Raw genomic sequence first — 15,481 nt, 5'->3', positions numbered from 1 at the left:
CCTGTTTTTTGCACAAGTGCAAGAATGCTGATCCCGAAAGAGACATACTGTAACATACACAGGGCATTAATACTGACTCTGGAAGGCTGAACTGAAGAAAATGAAGTCCTCTTTTACTCATTTATAAACAATTAAATGACTCATTTATAAAGACATAGAAGAAAGGTGTGTTCTTAGTCACCTGAGAAGAGTAACTACAGCATTTACATTACATGGACTGTTTAATTAGAAACTTTCAGCTACTGAAGACAAATTTTTCACCTAATTCTGTTCTGGCTTTTCTTCGGTTGGGAGTTACGGCAGAGAATCACATATAGGTGCATAGTTACTATGAGCTTACCATGCAGAAGTAAAGATAGTGGCATTAATAAAATATGGAACAGGACAAGTTTTGCAATAATTAGTGAAAGAAAAGTTATTGGCAGTATACTTAGAATTCAAGTATATTCGTAAGAATAGACAGCTAGCAGAATCTGCATATAAAATGAATTGGTAAACTCAATTTGGTACTGGTGTGTTCACATAGTAAGGTGAAAAGAAAAACAGATGCGCATTAGTATGAGTTATTCCCATTACTGGGAAAATAAATAAATAATGACAGTTTTTATTTATTTTGGTTGGAATCTAAGAACAGAGAATACCAACAAGGGGTGGGTGTGTGTGTGTGTGTGTCTTAAAATACTAAAAGCCTGCTTCAAAACAGAAAAAGAATGATCCTTTCTTCAGATCCACGAGAGGGAAGATGGGAAGCAACCTGTTTCAGTTGCATGAATAATTACTTGGATAGGCACCAGGAAAAATTTCCCAGCCTTTTTCCATTGGAAAAGACATCCTGTGTAAGTTACAAAGTGTCTCTCAGTGAAAGATTTGGGTTATGGGTTTTTTTGAGTGGCTGGGTGTTTTTTTGTTTGTTTGTTTGGGGACGTGTATTTGTTTTGGAGTTGGGATTTTCGTTGTTTGGTTTTGTTGTATTTTTTTTTGTTTGGTTTGGTTTTCTGTTTTGGGGTGTTTTTTTTTTTGGGGGGGGGGGCATGTTGGTGTTTTTGGGTTTTGTTTTGTTTTTTTTTAACAGGTTTAACAAATATGTCAGGAATGACATAAAACTCTTGATGCTGCAAGAGCAGCAGCCCTGCTTTTCTATGACTAAAAAATACCACATAACTTATTCTGAGTGACCTGCAAAGACATCATGCCTTTAGCCCTGCTTAACTTTATCTGACAGTGTAAAAATGCCACTGAGACAGGTTAATTCTGTTCCCAGAATGACATAAAGTCAAAGATGATTAATTTTTTGCTCTGGAACATAAATTTCAGAACCTGGTATGCCAAATGTGGGTGGGACATCTGCAGACATTGCATTTTTGTTCCAGAGGCAAAAAGGTCTCAAGTATACTGCAGAAAATCAAACCTTTAAAAAATGCAGAAGTTATCACCAGTTCCACTGCATAACCAGCATCTGTTTTCTTATAAAAAAATAAAACATTTGCATTAAACTTTATTGCACCACCATTTTTTTTAAATATTCCCCATTCAAGTCAAAAATTCAATTATTTTTATCAAACAAAACGTAAGGTCTTTTTTAAAGTAGCAAGTAGATACAGTATATGCACTATACTGAAAAAAAGGACAGTCTAAAGGAATGACATACATCAAATCAGACATGACAGAAAACAACCATCAGGTTGCTTCCTTTCAATGATTAAAAAAAAGACTGCAAAAAGATTGTGTAGGCTATTGTCTGCATGAAAAGCATCCCTCCTCATTCAAGGTGTTGAAGCAGATGACACATTCATGCTGTCCAGTGCTGCATGAATTCTGAAGTGCAACCTGGACTCCATAGAGTATTCTTTGTAGTTATTTCTGAAAAACATAACGTTAGTTTAAGAAAAACATTTTTGGTCTGCACTGTTCCTACTTTATGTATGCAGTGATGTAACAAAGTTGACAGCCTTGATTCCTTCAACAGGAAATAGGTTGGTACAAACATTTAAAGCTACATCCACAAACTGAGCAGCAACTGATGCCAGTACTAACAATTAAATGCCCTGATAAACTGAATCCATCTCTTTCACTTATTTTGGATCCTTCAACAGCCCTCCCAATTACTCGTTTGCTATGAAAAAAAACCCTAGAAGACTAGGGAAAAGAAAGACTGTTAGCTGAAAGTTTATGTTCAGTGTCAAAACACAACTCAGCCAGTGTAATAAAACACAGGGAAATCACATCATACAATCCAAACAAACAAACAGAAAGGCAAAAAAACTATTATGTTTCTAAAAAAGGTTTTAGGAGATTGTTTTGAATGCACAGTCACAACACTCTTGCGTGACTGGGATATCTCTCTGCATACAGAAGGGGCAAATTCTACCCCATACTTCAATCTACAGATGAAGCTCAACATTTAGCTCTCTATTTCTCTTCTGTGACAGGATGCAAAAGGAGAAAAGGAGGTGATCAGAAGTGTACTGGCTTTTAACCTACTCCCAGTAACACCTTCAGTGCAGCAGAAGTAAGCCCCACAGCTGCTCTCTGGGACAAAGGTAGTATAGATCCTTTCTCTGGACCTTCCAGCTCCACCACATGCAGGCAGCAGAACCTCAGCATCTCTGAAGCCTAAATGAAAAGGAGACATCTTCCCTTCTAACTGTGTCTTGATTGATATTGTCTACACCACTGTGTCTGAAAGACAACTTTTTTCAGTCAAGAGCACAGATTTATAATTAATTGTATTTTGCAAAGAGGCTGGTAGGAAGAGAAAACACACGCCTTCATTAATGAAGTTACACAGTTATTCTATATGTACAAGCAAATAAAAAAAAACAAAAAACCAAAACATAACCACTTACTTTGCAGTTTCTATGTATCTTATTGCTTTTTCTCTCTCCTCCTGTTGCTTGTACAGAAGACCCAACTCATACAGGGTGAACGGCACCAAGTAGCTATCATATTTTATTTGCTTCTCACTACAACATCACAAAAAATACAGAAGTGGCTAATTACAGATTTTCTTCAAGTGACCAGTTAACTTTTAAATGCAATCACTGCCTGTGAAAGCACATGGCCAGAGAAAATACTCTGGAACCTTTTTTACTGGTTAACTTTGTGCACATTAATTGTACCTGTAAAAAGTAGACATAAAATCCTGATAACATGAGCAAAACCTCATTCTTTCCTACTTCCTATCTGTACTGTGGTATGTTACACAAGCTACCTTGAATATAGTTCTAAGACTGGGACCCTACTGTGTGATTTACAGTTCAAAAAAACCCAACCATCCAAAAACATAACTTGAGATAAAAACAGTGTTCATTAGGCTAGGCAATATAATACAAATATTTCTTTCCCACACACAGAACTGAGATTCCCTTACCTTACCTTGCCTCAACAGATCAGCAGAGAAGTAAGACAATTCAACTTTTCCTCAATACAAGAAATTCTCAGAACCACTATGCCTGAAAGGCACCTCTGGAGATCAGCTAGTCTAATCTCCAAGAGATAGAGAAAGCTACAGAAAGTTAAATAGACTAATCCATCTATAGAAAAAATACTAGCAAAGTTTTGTGGTTCTCCAGCTACTTTCAGAGGTAGCCTAACTCCAGCTCCTTAACAGGATGTTGAAGTTTCATTTTCTAAAAATTCTAACATGATGGCTTCTACAGAAGCATCGGAAATTTTACCCAAAGCTAAAAAATATGAAGGTAAAAAGTCTGTTTATGTTATTTTTACCTTTGAATTACTTTATTGAAACACAGTTCAGCTTGCATGAGTCTTCCCAAGTATTTGAGGCAGAGGCCCTTTAGTAACTGTACCATGCACACATCATCCATGTAGTATTCACTGTGATCTAAAAGTAAAAAGAAGATACATCAATTTGAAGACATCATGAAAAGGAAAATCAGGTTTTCAGTACGGAATGCATACTCAGAATCAGGATCTTGCTTCTCAGATTTTATACCTCAAAACATACATAACCTTCAGGCATAATTTTATACACTGTCTACTAAAAGAAGATGTGTGCATAACATCTGTATCTCTCTCTTTAAAGACACAAGCTACGAAGAAACAAGAAGAAACATCCGGATATTTTCCAGTCTTCTCTATCTGGAAGACAGGACAAAGCAGGCAAAAACTGGTATCAGTTAAAGATTTCTGTATTTGTAATCACCTAAAACAGGAAGCAAAACCTACAGTGAGGCTGAAAGCTCAGAAGTACATATTAGTCCTGCAGAACTTTTTGGAAGCATGATTTTGCAGTTCAAATTCAAGAAACTGTGTTTATTATTATTCCCATCATCTCTCATGATTAAGAAGCTTCACCACTAGTGTCTAACATTTGGAAACTGAAGAAAGTTTAATGTTCAATAGGGCTAAAAATATCACATGAAAGAGCTTTTGTGAAGCAATTGAGAAATACAACCTTAACGAGTGTTGTCCTTTTTTGCTTCCTTGGTTTATAGCATTTGCTGGGTGCAGGGAAGGAAACGGAAGGAAAGAAAACACATATGGATAGACAGATGGCAGCACATACATTAACAATTCCGGAAGCAAAACACTCTCCCTTCAGATCATGTTGTTTACAACTAATTACCAGCTCTCTAAGGTCACGTTAATTTTTTTCTTAATAGTCTGCTAAAAAAAATCCTGTACAAACAGTTCTAAAAATGTGAAAGCCTAAAGCATCTTACGATTCAGCAAACTGCTTTGCCATTACATTCAGGCTTACTTCCGTCTGTGTTTAAAACCAGAAAGTCTCTATGATAGTAACTGACAGACTTTTTGTGACAGGTAGAAGCGCAGCGGGTATCTTGCATTCACTCTAGCCTGTTTTGTTAGGCTAAGGTACTGGATCCATGTAACTGTCTCCTAAAGGACTCATTCATTGAAATTACTGGGGCAAGCACTGATGTCAGTAAAAGCTTGCCAGTCTACAATAATTTTAGCTAGTTATCTCCCTGGTATTTCCCACAGGAAGAAAAGCTACTATGGAGAAACACTGACAATAAATGACAGTAAATGTACAGGCCTATTTAATATAGACAACCTTCCAATAAGTGTGGGAGAACCATGTTCCTGCAGTCCTCTATACCAGAGAAAATATTGTTATCAGGATTTCAAAACACACAAGAAATTACTTTTTCTTGAAGTAACAAATTCCTTTTTTGCATCTCGGAGATGACACAACTGTGGAAAAATAAGATTTCCAGAAATCCTGAGGAAAAAAAAAATTCTATTTCTTTCATCTGTTCCTGCTACCATTTCTGTTTTCAACTCTATACATTAAAACCAGTATGTATTCATGATAGACTCCTTGCTGTGACCATTCACTTGAAGCAAATGAAGTCTCAATCCCTAATGACCTTTGTGTATAATTAGCACACTTTTTCAGTGCACCTTAGCAGTCCTTTAATGCTACCTAGTACTGATAGCGGCTGTATCTTAAAATAATACTGTATCATTGCCACATCCTGCTAATAGCTTTAATCACTTTTTTTTTGGTCCCAATTCAGCAGCAATTCTGGTAATGGGACTCTATCTTGTCTGAGTCCATAGCTTTAAAAGCAAATCATGTTCACAGGTGCAAGGTCCAGAACAAAACCACATTCGACTGCAGTTATTAGTAAAAAAGATAGAGAAAGCATACCCCCCCCCTCAAATATGCTTCCAGATTACATCCTATTTGCGACATGCATATTTCCTTAAGAAAAAAACATACTGGTTTTATTTCTGCTCCATTTATTTTGGTACCTTGTGCACCTCTGCTTAAGGATTTGACAGGAAATTTACTTCACTGATACAACTCATTAACACTTCTAGTATAAGCCTCTGCATGACTCTGCACCAGATTCCCAATGGCTTCTGCCAGAACCCTCCACAAGGAATGTATGGGAACACCACTTCATTTGCAGATGTCTTGCATATCACTTGCATTACAGTACATTAGTAGACAGAAGCAAACATTTTGGCTTTAATATGACAAAAAAAAAAAAAGAAAAAAAACTTGCGATTTAAGAGGCACACTACTGATTCTGCAGAAACTTGAAGAATAGCATAAAAAAACAGACCCTATTCAGTGTTGGCCTTGCAAGCTGCTACTCCATGTAGTTTATTATACCTTCCAGATTTTACCGCTGTGCATTTCTTATATGTCCTTGTATAACTTCCGATGAATCACCTCAGTTTACATGTAAGAAACAATTAGATGTATTTTTACATTTCATTATTAATGTTTTAATCATGGCAAAACTAACTGCTGCTGAATTGTTGATAGCTGTGATTAAAATCTGGGTTCAATAGAAATAATTTTTAGTGAATTATCATTAAAAAAAGTTTTATATACAAAAAAGATACTATTTGGTCATTCTAGAACTCTGAAGACTACGGAGACATTCACATGACAGATGACAGCACCCATCTGACAAAGCCAGGTATTTCTGCAGCAAACCTGTTCTAGTAGAGAAACTGAAGTTTCTCTCGGAATAAATTATGGAACTGTTTCTTTAAACATTACCCTGAACATTTATGCTTTAAATACATCAAGATCTAAAACCATGATTAAAATTTGTTAAAAATGCTGTATTTTACAATTAGTAGGTATGTTTTATTTTGCCAGAGAGTACAAAAAAAAAACAACAAATCACAGACTTAACGCACAGTACTTCATTACTTCTTTTATACTTAATCATATTCTGCTCAGTATGTGTCCGCTGTAATAAAGCATGGTGTAAATTGGTTTAAAAAAAAAAATTTCAGACATGTAAAAAGTCAGTAGATTATACTCCAAGAATGCTTCAAAGACTGAAATGTCTTATTAAGAATCAGTTAAGTTCTGTAACTAATGACCTCACATCCTCAAGTCTTCTGTATTCTTCTGTAGCATCAATCAAGCCAAGATTAAGAACATATTGAAGAATTACCACTAACTTTCATGTGGCTCCAGAATTTCCATACTCAGACTTTACAGCACATTGCCTAAGTCAACACTTGCATCACAGAACATTAGTACATAGAAGCAAAGAAAAACATCAACGTTTCTTACCAGCTTATTAATTCCACCTTAACTGATCACTTACTAGTTTCATTTTCTAGTGCAGCTTCTTCTTTTTCAATTGTTACCAGTAAGTTTTCAGTGAGGTCTCCCCTTTTGCCCACAATTGCAAAGCCATTCCAGACATACATCATCTCCTGAGGAAAAAAAAAAAAAAGAGTGAGTCATGGAATGGCATAAATATTTAATTATAATAAATATTTAACTATAAAGTATCTCTTGGAAGGCTGCTGTGAAATATTTTGAGTACATACAAACACTGCCTACAAAAACTTGGTATAAACAAAATTAAAGGTTTCAAAGCCAAAATACTCCCTGTTCACTGCTAAGAAGCCCATGAATATAAGTATCTGTGAGGTCAAACAACCACCCACAATGAGTACAAGACATTCCGTCAGTTACATGCAATGACAATCACATTTGCTTTAATAATCATTTAATTAAAGCTGCATAAGAATATCTATGGATAGGGGAAGCAAAATGATAGTCAATGTGCATGGGCAAAGTTGACCTCGGTTTCCAAGCTTTGAATGCTTTAACACCTTTCTAATGGATTCTATCATGTATTTTCACATATTTTTAAACATGAAACTGAACAGATTTTATCATGTGCCATCACCTACATCACACATCAGCAAATCTGGGTATCCTAGGCTCAATTTGTGGCCTCTGCCTCATGAACTAAAGAGGCAGCTGAAAATAATTATCTTCTACGAGATTATAGATATTATGTGTGTGTATATTTGTGGATGTGTGCAGGTATATACAGTATACATATATATGTGCATGTATATACATACACATATATATATACTGATTGATGGCTTGGCTTCACGAGCGAAGATGTGGGAAGGGCTTTACCCAGGCTTACTACAAGCATGATGACCAAGGGCATGTAGGATATGCAAATATGGCTGGAAAAAAGGGTGCTTAGGCAACCAGGAAGTGTCTGACCAGGACTGTCATCTCCTGGAGCAAGGAGCGACCAATGCCCTGGTCCGCCCGCATTCAAGGTTGGATCTGCAGCTTCCCATGCACCTTGTTACCTGCCATTTTGAACCTCGCCTGTCCATGCATATAAACTGTATATACACAACACCCAAAGACACACTTGTGCATCTGTTCATATATAGATGTTATAACCCATAGGCTGTTACTTTCCATTTGGAACAACACTGGAAATAGATAAAACTTTCCAAATAAAAACCTGGTTCCAGTACATCTAGCACACATTTACAATATAACTTATAAAATTTTTTTTCTTTTAAAGAAGTCTCAACAAATCCTGGCACAAGTGCTTCAGTACAATAGTAAGAAATATGTTTATTTCAGGGCATTAAATATTATCACACTATAACACATAAAAAGAATGAGAGAATACACAAACCACCACCACTCCATTTTGATCAGAAGAACAGAAAGTGCTCAAGCACTCCTTATCTTTCTAATGAGTTTGAAAGACAATGACTGAAATTCTGCCAAACTAAAGGGGCAGGTGTGGTGCAGTCAACATGCTGGACATACGGGATGTCATCCAGAAGGACCCTGACATGCCTGAGAGATGGGCCAGTGCCAACCTCATGAAGTTCCACAAGGCCAAGCACACCATCCTGTATCTGGGTCAAGGCAATCCCAAGCACAACCACTGGCTGGGTGGAGAATGGATTGAGAGCAACCCTGAGGAGAGGGACTTGGGTGTGTTGGTTGATGACATACTCAACATGAGCTGGCTTCAGTGTGCGCTCGCAGCCCAGAAAGCCAACAGTATCCTGGGCTGCATCAAAAGGAGCGTGACCAGCAGCTCGAAGGAGGTGATCCTGCCCCTCTACTCTGCTCTTCTGAGACCTCACTTGCAGTATTGTGTGCAGTTCTGGTGTCCTCAACAGAAAAAGGACATGGAACTGTTGGAACAAGTCCAGAGGAGGGCCACGAGGACGATCAGGAGCCTGGAGCACCTCTCATATGAAGACAGGCTGAGGAAGTTTGGGCTGTTCAGCCTGGAGAAGAGAAGGCTGCGTGGAGACCTCATAGCAGCCTTCCAGTATCTGAAGTGGGCCTATAAGGATGCTGGAGAGGGACTCTTCATTAGGGACTGTAGTGACAGCATAAGGGGTAATGGGTTAAAACTTAAACAGAGATTTATGTTAAACATAGGGAAGTTCTTTACTGTAAAAGTGACGAGACACTGGAAGAGTTTGCTCATGAAAGCTGTAAATGCACCATCCCTGGAAGTGTTCAAGGCCAGGTTGGCAGGTGCTCTGAGCAACCCAGTATAGTGAAAGGTATCCCTGTCCATCACAGGTGGGGTAGAAGTGGATGGTCTCACACTCCTTTCCAACCCTGACCATTCTATGATTCTACTGAAGATGAACACATACACTATAAGCCTGCACAGGTTTTTAGCTTAAAGGTAGCTTTCAGCCTCATGTGACAACAGCAATCACTCTCTGTATGTTTGAACTTTCACGTGAAAAATCTGGCTCTGTTTTTTGGATTGCTAGCAGTTCATAGCATGATCCAGCCCCTAGTACATTTCACTAAAAACCCATTGTACATCTACAGCAGTTCTTAAGAACAGTAATAAAGAAAATGCAAGCACATAGTACCTGATAATATTATTCTTTCCCTGTATAATGAATTACACTTATTTCTTTTCTGTTTGAAAACGACAAAAAGAAAGCAAGAATAAATACCAAGGCAGGCAGTATCAGCTTCACTGGTTGAGAACTTGCATAGCGTCGAGCTTTTCTTACTGCAAACTTCTCAGTTGGGATAGATTTTCCTGAAATTCTCTGTTTTAGACCCTCCACTTGTCTACAAGAAGGTAAAATGGAAAACAGAAGTTGCTTTACATAATTTTTGTTTCATCTTATTTCACTTACTAAGATTTGCTAACGTATAACATACTAAATTGTTTCACACCACTTAGTATAACATACTAAATTTACCACTTTAGTACAACATACTAAATTGTTTCACACCACTTAAACTGCAGTTGTTTGCTGGTAAAAACAGAATTTTAAGTATTTTGGTGCTCAAATCAAAGAGAAAAATGGAAAGTTGATGGTTATAACAATAAAGTAAGTCACACAAGACAAAGATACTCAAGTCAAAAACTACTATACAGAGGGAAAAACTGCACATCTAGTTGATTGAGAAATGTTTACCTGAATAAAGATACAATGTCCTCACCAGTCCTTTTCAAATCATCCTCTGGCAGCATACACAGAATTGCTGCCTTCTGGAACACATATATCGCCTATTTTTGAAAAGAAATAGCAACATATTACCACTTCTCATTTGCTGTGTTCAATCAATACACAAATTGGACTCAAATTTTGGACTCAATACACAAATTAAGGACTCAAATCTCTCACCCCACTTGCTGCAGTGAAGTGTTTCCAGTAATTTTCAGGCAGGTGGAACTACAGCAGTTTAGCATTTTCTTTCTCTTTTAATTCATGCTTATTTACCTCCCCCCCCAAAATATTTAGAAATATTCAAAGTCAGAATGCTAAAGGCGTTCCCTGCAAAGAACAGGACAATTTATTAAACATATCACTGACAAAGAGATGAGGTTAAATGACATAACTATTCCAAAGTTACACGATCTGTTATGTGTAAAGACATGCCTGAGAAAACAGCTGAAAATATCCTGAGTACTGATTTGAGGTAAGCTCAGTAACTGGACCTTGCAGAGAAAAAAAAGGAACATCAATAATTCTACTCAAGACATTGAATATACTCTTCTCTTCTTGTTTTGTCAAGAATCGGATGTATCCCTTTTCCACTATGCATAATAAACCAGTAATCTAAAAAAGGAACATACAAAAATGATGTATAAAAAATTATTTGCAATTGTGTTTGGTTTATCCTTTGAGAAACATTTTTACAAGGAAAAGTTAGATACCCCAACTTTTCCCCATGAGACACCGTCTCCAGCAGCCTTGTCGTTTCATGTCACATGAAAGGTATCTGTTGAGTAGGTGTGCTTTCATCTGTTTATAATTAACTAACAAACACAGTTTCTTCAGCAAAGTTTTATTAGCATTAGGACTTGAGATACAAGTTCAGTTTTCCTCTCCCTCTTCTTTCTCCTAACTCTGATGAGCTCCTCTGTTTTTAGGAGGGCTGAAGCATTGTTAGTTATGGCTCTGATGCTTCAGAATATGTAATATGTAATAAAAATTCCTCCTTAACCATAGAGTTAGACCTACCATTTTGGTGCCGATGTGCCTTTGCTCACAGGTTTCAGAAGAAAGCGAAGTTACATTTATTGTGTGAACTGAAAAGGAAATTTAGCTGTGGAGAGGAGACCAGTATATCGTAATACATCCACCTGCCCATTTACCTTAGACCACCTGCTCTCTTTGCTGAGCAGGTCTGCATACCGATATGCTTGAAGCCAGTTCTGCTGGAAGGTGTAGCACCACATCAGTTCCCAGTAACAGAGATGATGAATCTGTTTCCACTGTTCCTGGGCTGTTATGCACTCTTGGAACCTCAACTGCGCCTACGACGTAGTTATGCAAGAATGATGAAAACTGGCTCAGTAATAGCTCCATGTAAGAGCAGTATCTAATTACAAAGCAAATTCTTACCTAGCACCCAAGTGGAGAACACCTGACTAGCAAAATGATCAACTTCCCTTTCAGTCTCACTTACAGATAGAGAGCTAGAATCAATATTAATACTGAACATGAACAGGGATAAGAGCACAATTATTAGTACAACTAAGATAAGTTTCTTAGATGAAATGGGTATTTCTTCCCCACAGTTGAACACCACACAGATAAAAACCTTTTAAGAGAGAAAACTGATTTACCTTCTCCAAATTTCCTTTCAGTGTATCTATTCTGGCAGCATAAAATAGAATAATGGAACCCTTGAAAAGAGATGAGAAAAATACCCAGTTATTATTTTAAGCATAGGGAAGTACATTTTTGTTGAGGAAGTACAAATTCATTGAGAATACACACATTTGGAAATTTCTGGAGGTAGGGTTCAAGGAGACTATCTGCTTCCTGAAAGTTGGCTTCCCCTGTACCTAGAAAACATAACAAATCAACCTCAATATACTTAAAAAAAATCAGTTTAATACATTACGATTTTGGTTTTCAAATCATATTATGGCTTCCATAGATTAACGGATGACTGGTTTTATGCAAAAGCAAAATTATTTCATCAGATTTTGGTTTTTTTATAAAAATGAATTCTTGTTTTGAAGGTACAAGTGCTTTTAAGATAGGAAATGTCTGCAAGTAGAAACAGAATGCAGTATATGAATATTCTTTAAAGTGTTCCATTATAGAACCTAGTTATATTTTTAAATCCCTATAACTGTTTTAGCAAGATAGGAAAACATTTCTCAGCTGCCTCCTTTCCTAATTTTGAGCTCACTAATGAAGTACAGGTGACACTGAAAGAAATGAAGTTCTCCTTAATTTCCTGATGAGCCTGAGGGACAAGGACTAAAATGCTTCCAAACTAAAGAACATTAAAATACATAACAAAGATGCATACAGAATTAATGGTGACTTTTAGCCACATGTGACAAAAGTAATTGATTTTCTACATGTTTGAACTTTCAGGTAAATAGTTTGGGAGTACAGACTTCTTTCTGGAGATAATTTTCATAATATTGGACATTCATTTACAGATGATGACTTGTCTGAACTTAAAGGTGTTGTGATATTTTGCTGTTGCATGTTAAGACAGCCTTGCAAATGGAACAAGAAGTTGGTATAACAGTATCTACCCTCACTGTTTCAGCAGATGTAGCTTTGTCAGAGATAATACAGCTATCTCCTTTTACAAAGCTAATAGGCCACAGTTTCAAAATTCAATTAAAAAAATCACAATATCTATCATAAGGTGTAGCATGACTGAACAGCTACACAGTGGGTCTCACCAAGGATTAAGGAGATGTAAGTATGATAAACCAACAGGGTGAAAGTACACAGAATGGCCCTCAAACTGCTGCCAGATGCGCCTTCCCGTAGTTGGCTGAGGCCCAACTCCTAAGAAACATCACAAACACATGCAGAATTAACTATCAGTATACAGAGTACTATTAATAATTTCTGGCTCCCCAAATTCCAGTTTTCCTTTCAGATATAAATATTTCAAAATTCAGCACTCTGTTAATCTCAGGTCCACCACAACCTTCTACCCAAAACATTCTGCCAAAGCTGATAGTACTCCGCAAGGAGAAGATTAAGCCAACACTGAATAAAATTACCCATGCATTTCAGTGCTTTGGTGAAATGAGAACACCACACAGACAATGCAGACACACAGGTCTACATCACTTCCCCACGATTTTCTGGCTATGACTCTTCAGAATGAGGTCTTTAAATCTGCGTTTGGTGAGAACCTCTCTCAACTGTTCTAGTGCTAATTGCTGGCAAAAGTCTTCCTTTACAGAAATCCCTGGTTATCCTCAATTCTCTTCCACCAAGTGAGGCACTGTTTTGAGGTTCTGATCAAAATACGAGCTCTGCTGACACACCAACTTCCAGATCTTGTTTTCAGAAGCTACAATGGAATTTGAGTGTGCTGAGAAAAGAAATCTAGATTCATGAAGACTTATTCAGCTCTTCACACATGAAACTTCTTCCCATCCTTTCCAGTTTATGCCCATTCCACAATGGCTTGACTGCTTGGGGGAATTGCTGAGACGAGCTCAAAGCTTCCCTGCTTAAGAGCAGTAGCTCTTCAGAAACATATTGGATTTTGACAGTTTTGCCTCAAAACAAACAATAACACAGTTTTATTGCACGGCAACTTGAGTTATATGAGAATTCAAGCACAATAGAAAAAATGTTCTGCTATTCCAAAATTGTTTGTTCTTTTCCTTTTAGCTTTTATTTCTTTTTCAGTCAGGACAAAAATGTGTATAATGGAAGAGTTTCAGCATGAACCAGGTCTTTTACAGGAAGAAAAGGAACGAACAGGCCTCTGCTGAAGTCTAATTTTACATAAGCAGAATCGTATTTGTGATTAGCAGCATTAAGACCATATGGTGATTCTTTGTCTCATTAGCAACTCAAAGTTTAGTTATGTATAATTCTGTGAGTTGCTTTATTTAATCTGCTTTTTTGGCGTTTCTGTTTTGTTGGAGTTGGTTTTTGGTTTGGTTTTAATTATTTTTTATTTCTTGTAGGTACCAAAAAGAATTTTAAAGGGCTTATAAGATACTTCAGATACAAGGCTAGGTTTACAAAAACAAGGCTATGATTACAAACAATAATTACAAATAAATAAATAGTTACAAATCCTTTTCATCATCCATAAGAAAAAGATGTACTGATGTTCCACAGTGACACATGATATCCACAGATTTATTCTCCTAAAAAAAACGGGCTGGGATCATGGGTGGAAAAATGTAGAACCGTGACTCTCACTCACCTCAGTTACTGGTATGAGGAACATTAATTTTTAACTGCACAGGCTCAAAAAGAAAGCTTATATCCTCTCCTTAAGAATCAGCAAAAGGAAAGGAAATTGCAATTTGAAATCCTGCTCTGAAACAGATGGGTCATTTCCCATGGTTCTTCAAGACCAGGGTATCACCATATGTGCTTTTACGTCTGCACCACCTAGCCCAATTCTCATCTTTTTAATGACACTAAAATACTGATAAATAATTTTATACTTCTACTGTGAATTATATGACATTAAATCCATCAAGTCTTTATCCGAGAAAAGACTAATTTGAAAAACAAACACACACAAAATACATATCAGATCCAATACCCTATTGCCAGAAAATCCAATAAATTCTAAAAGTCGAAGGATCCTTCCTGGTAGGAGTGACAGCATCTGAAATACATTTCAAACAAAAATAAGATTAAAAAAAAAAAAACTAAATACTTTAAAAAAAAAAAAAAAGGCAAAACCAGTATAAACTTGAGCCACAAATGCTTGCTACTATGTTTTAAACACCATTTTTCATTAGTGATAAAGGAAAACAGAAAAAAAAATCAAAAACAGACATGCATGATCAACAACATATAGTCAGTTTGCAGCTTCAGGGAAACTCGGACTTCTGATGATCACCAGCATGTAAACAGGAAGACAGAGTCCAGCTTCAGATCATGACAGATTTTTCTGACTTCAGCTGATCAGAATTGTTTGAAAATTGTGGGTCATTTGGAATGAAGGTACTACCTAGTTTGGTAGTACTTACAATCTGCAATTGCAATCTTCCTTTACTCCCAGTCAACTGAGGCAGTGGTACGACAGAAGTTCTACTTGTTCCTACTGTGGGAGCACTGAATTAGCAGACCAGCAAGCAACTTGTAGAAATACTAGCTGTGTTACTGTCCTTCAGCCCTCTAATACATATATTTTTTGTTGCCCTTGTAACTGCATTTCCCACGTTACATAACAGAAAACTCAAGAAGCTCACAACCACCTTTTCAACAAGCAGTA

General features: G+C 36.9%; 1 protein-coding gene across 3 annotated transcripts in view; it reads right to left on the bottom strand.

Annotated features, from left to right (window-relative positions):
- Nucleotides 1-1,037: 1,037 nt before the first annotated feature.
- TTC39B (tetratricopeptide repeat domain 39B) overlaps nt 1,038-15,481 on the bottom strand; it is a 67,981-nt gene continuing 53,537 nt past the window's right edge. For 2 of the 3 annotated variants that reach the window (XM_062609008.1, XM_062609009.1), the window contains 11 exons: nt 14,804-14,869; nt 12,957-13,065; nt 12,025-12,092; nt 11,871-11,930; nt 11,397-11,558; nt 10,213-10,304; nt 9,739-9,859; nt 7,071-7,182; nt 3,727-3,844; nt 2,847-2,963; nt 1,038-1,860 (listed from right to left, as the gene is read on the bottom strand). In XM_062609008.1, coding sequence (XP_062464992.1) covers nt 1,764-1,860; nt 2,847-2,963; nt 3,727-3,844; nt 7,071-7,182; nt 9,739-9,859; nt 10,213-10,304; nt 11,397-11,558; nt 11,871-11,930; nt 12,025-12,092; nt 12,957-13,065; nt 14,804-14,869 — 1,122 coding nt within the window. In that variant the 3' untranslated portion in view covers nt 1,038-1,763. Of the gene's footprint in view, nt 1,861-2,846; nt 2,964-3,726; nt 3,845-7,036; nt 7,183-9,738; nt 9,860-10,212; nt 10,305-11,396; nt 11,559-11,870; nt 11,931-12,024; nt 12,093-12,956; nt 13,066-14,803; nt 14,870-15,481 lie in introns of those variants that run through there. The other variant, XM_062609010.1, reaches the window with a different exon arrangement.

Source organism: Pezoporus occidentalis, unplaced genomic scaffold (genome assembly GCF_034315485.1).
Source record: "Pezoporus occidentalis ecotype Australia unplaced genomic scaffold, CSIRO_AGI_Poc_V1 ctg133, whole genome shotgun sequence".
NCBI lineage: Eukaryota > Metazoa > Chordata > Aves > Psittaciformes > Psittacidae > Pezoporus > Pezoporus occidentalis.
This window is presented reverse-complemented; position numbering and strand designations above follow the sequence as displayed.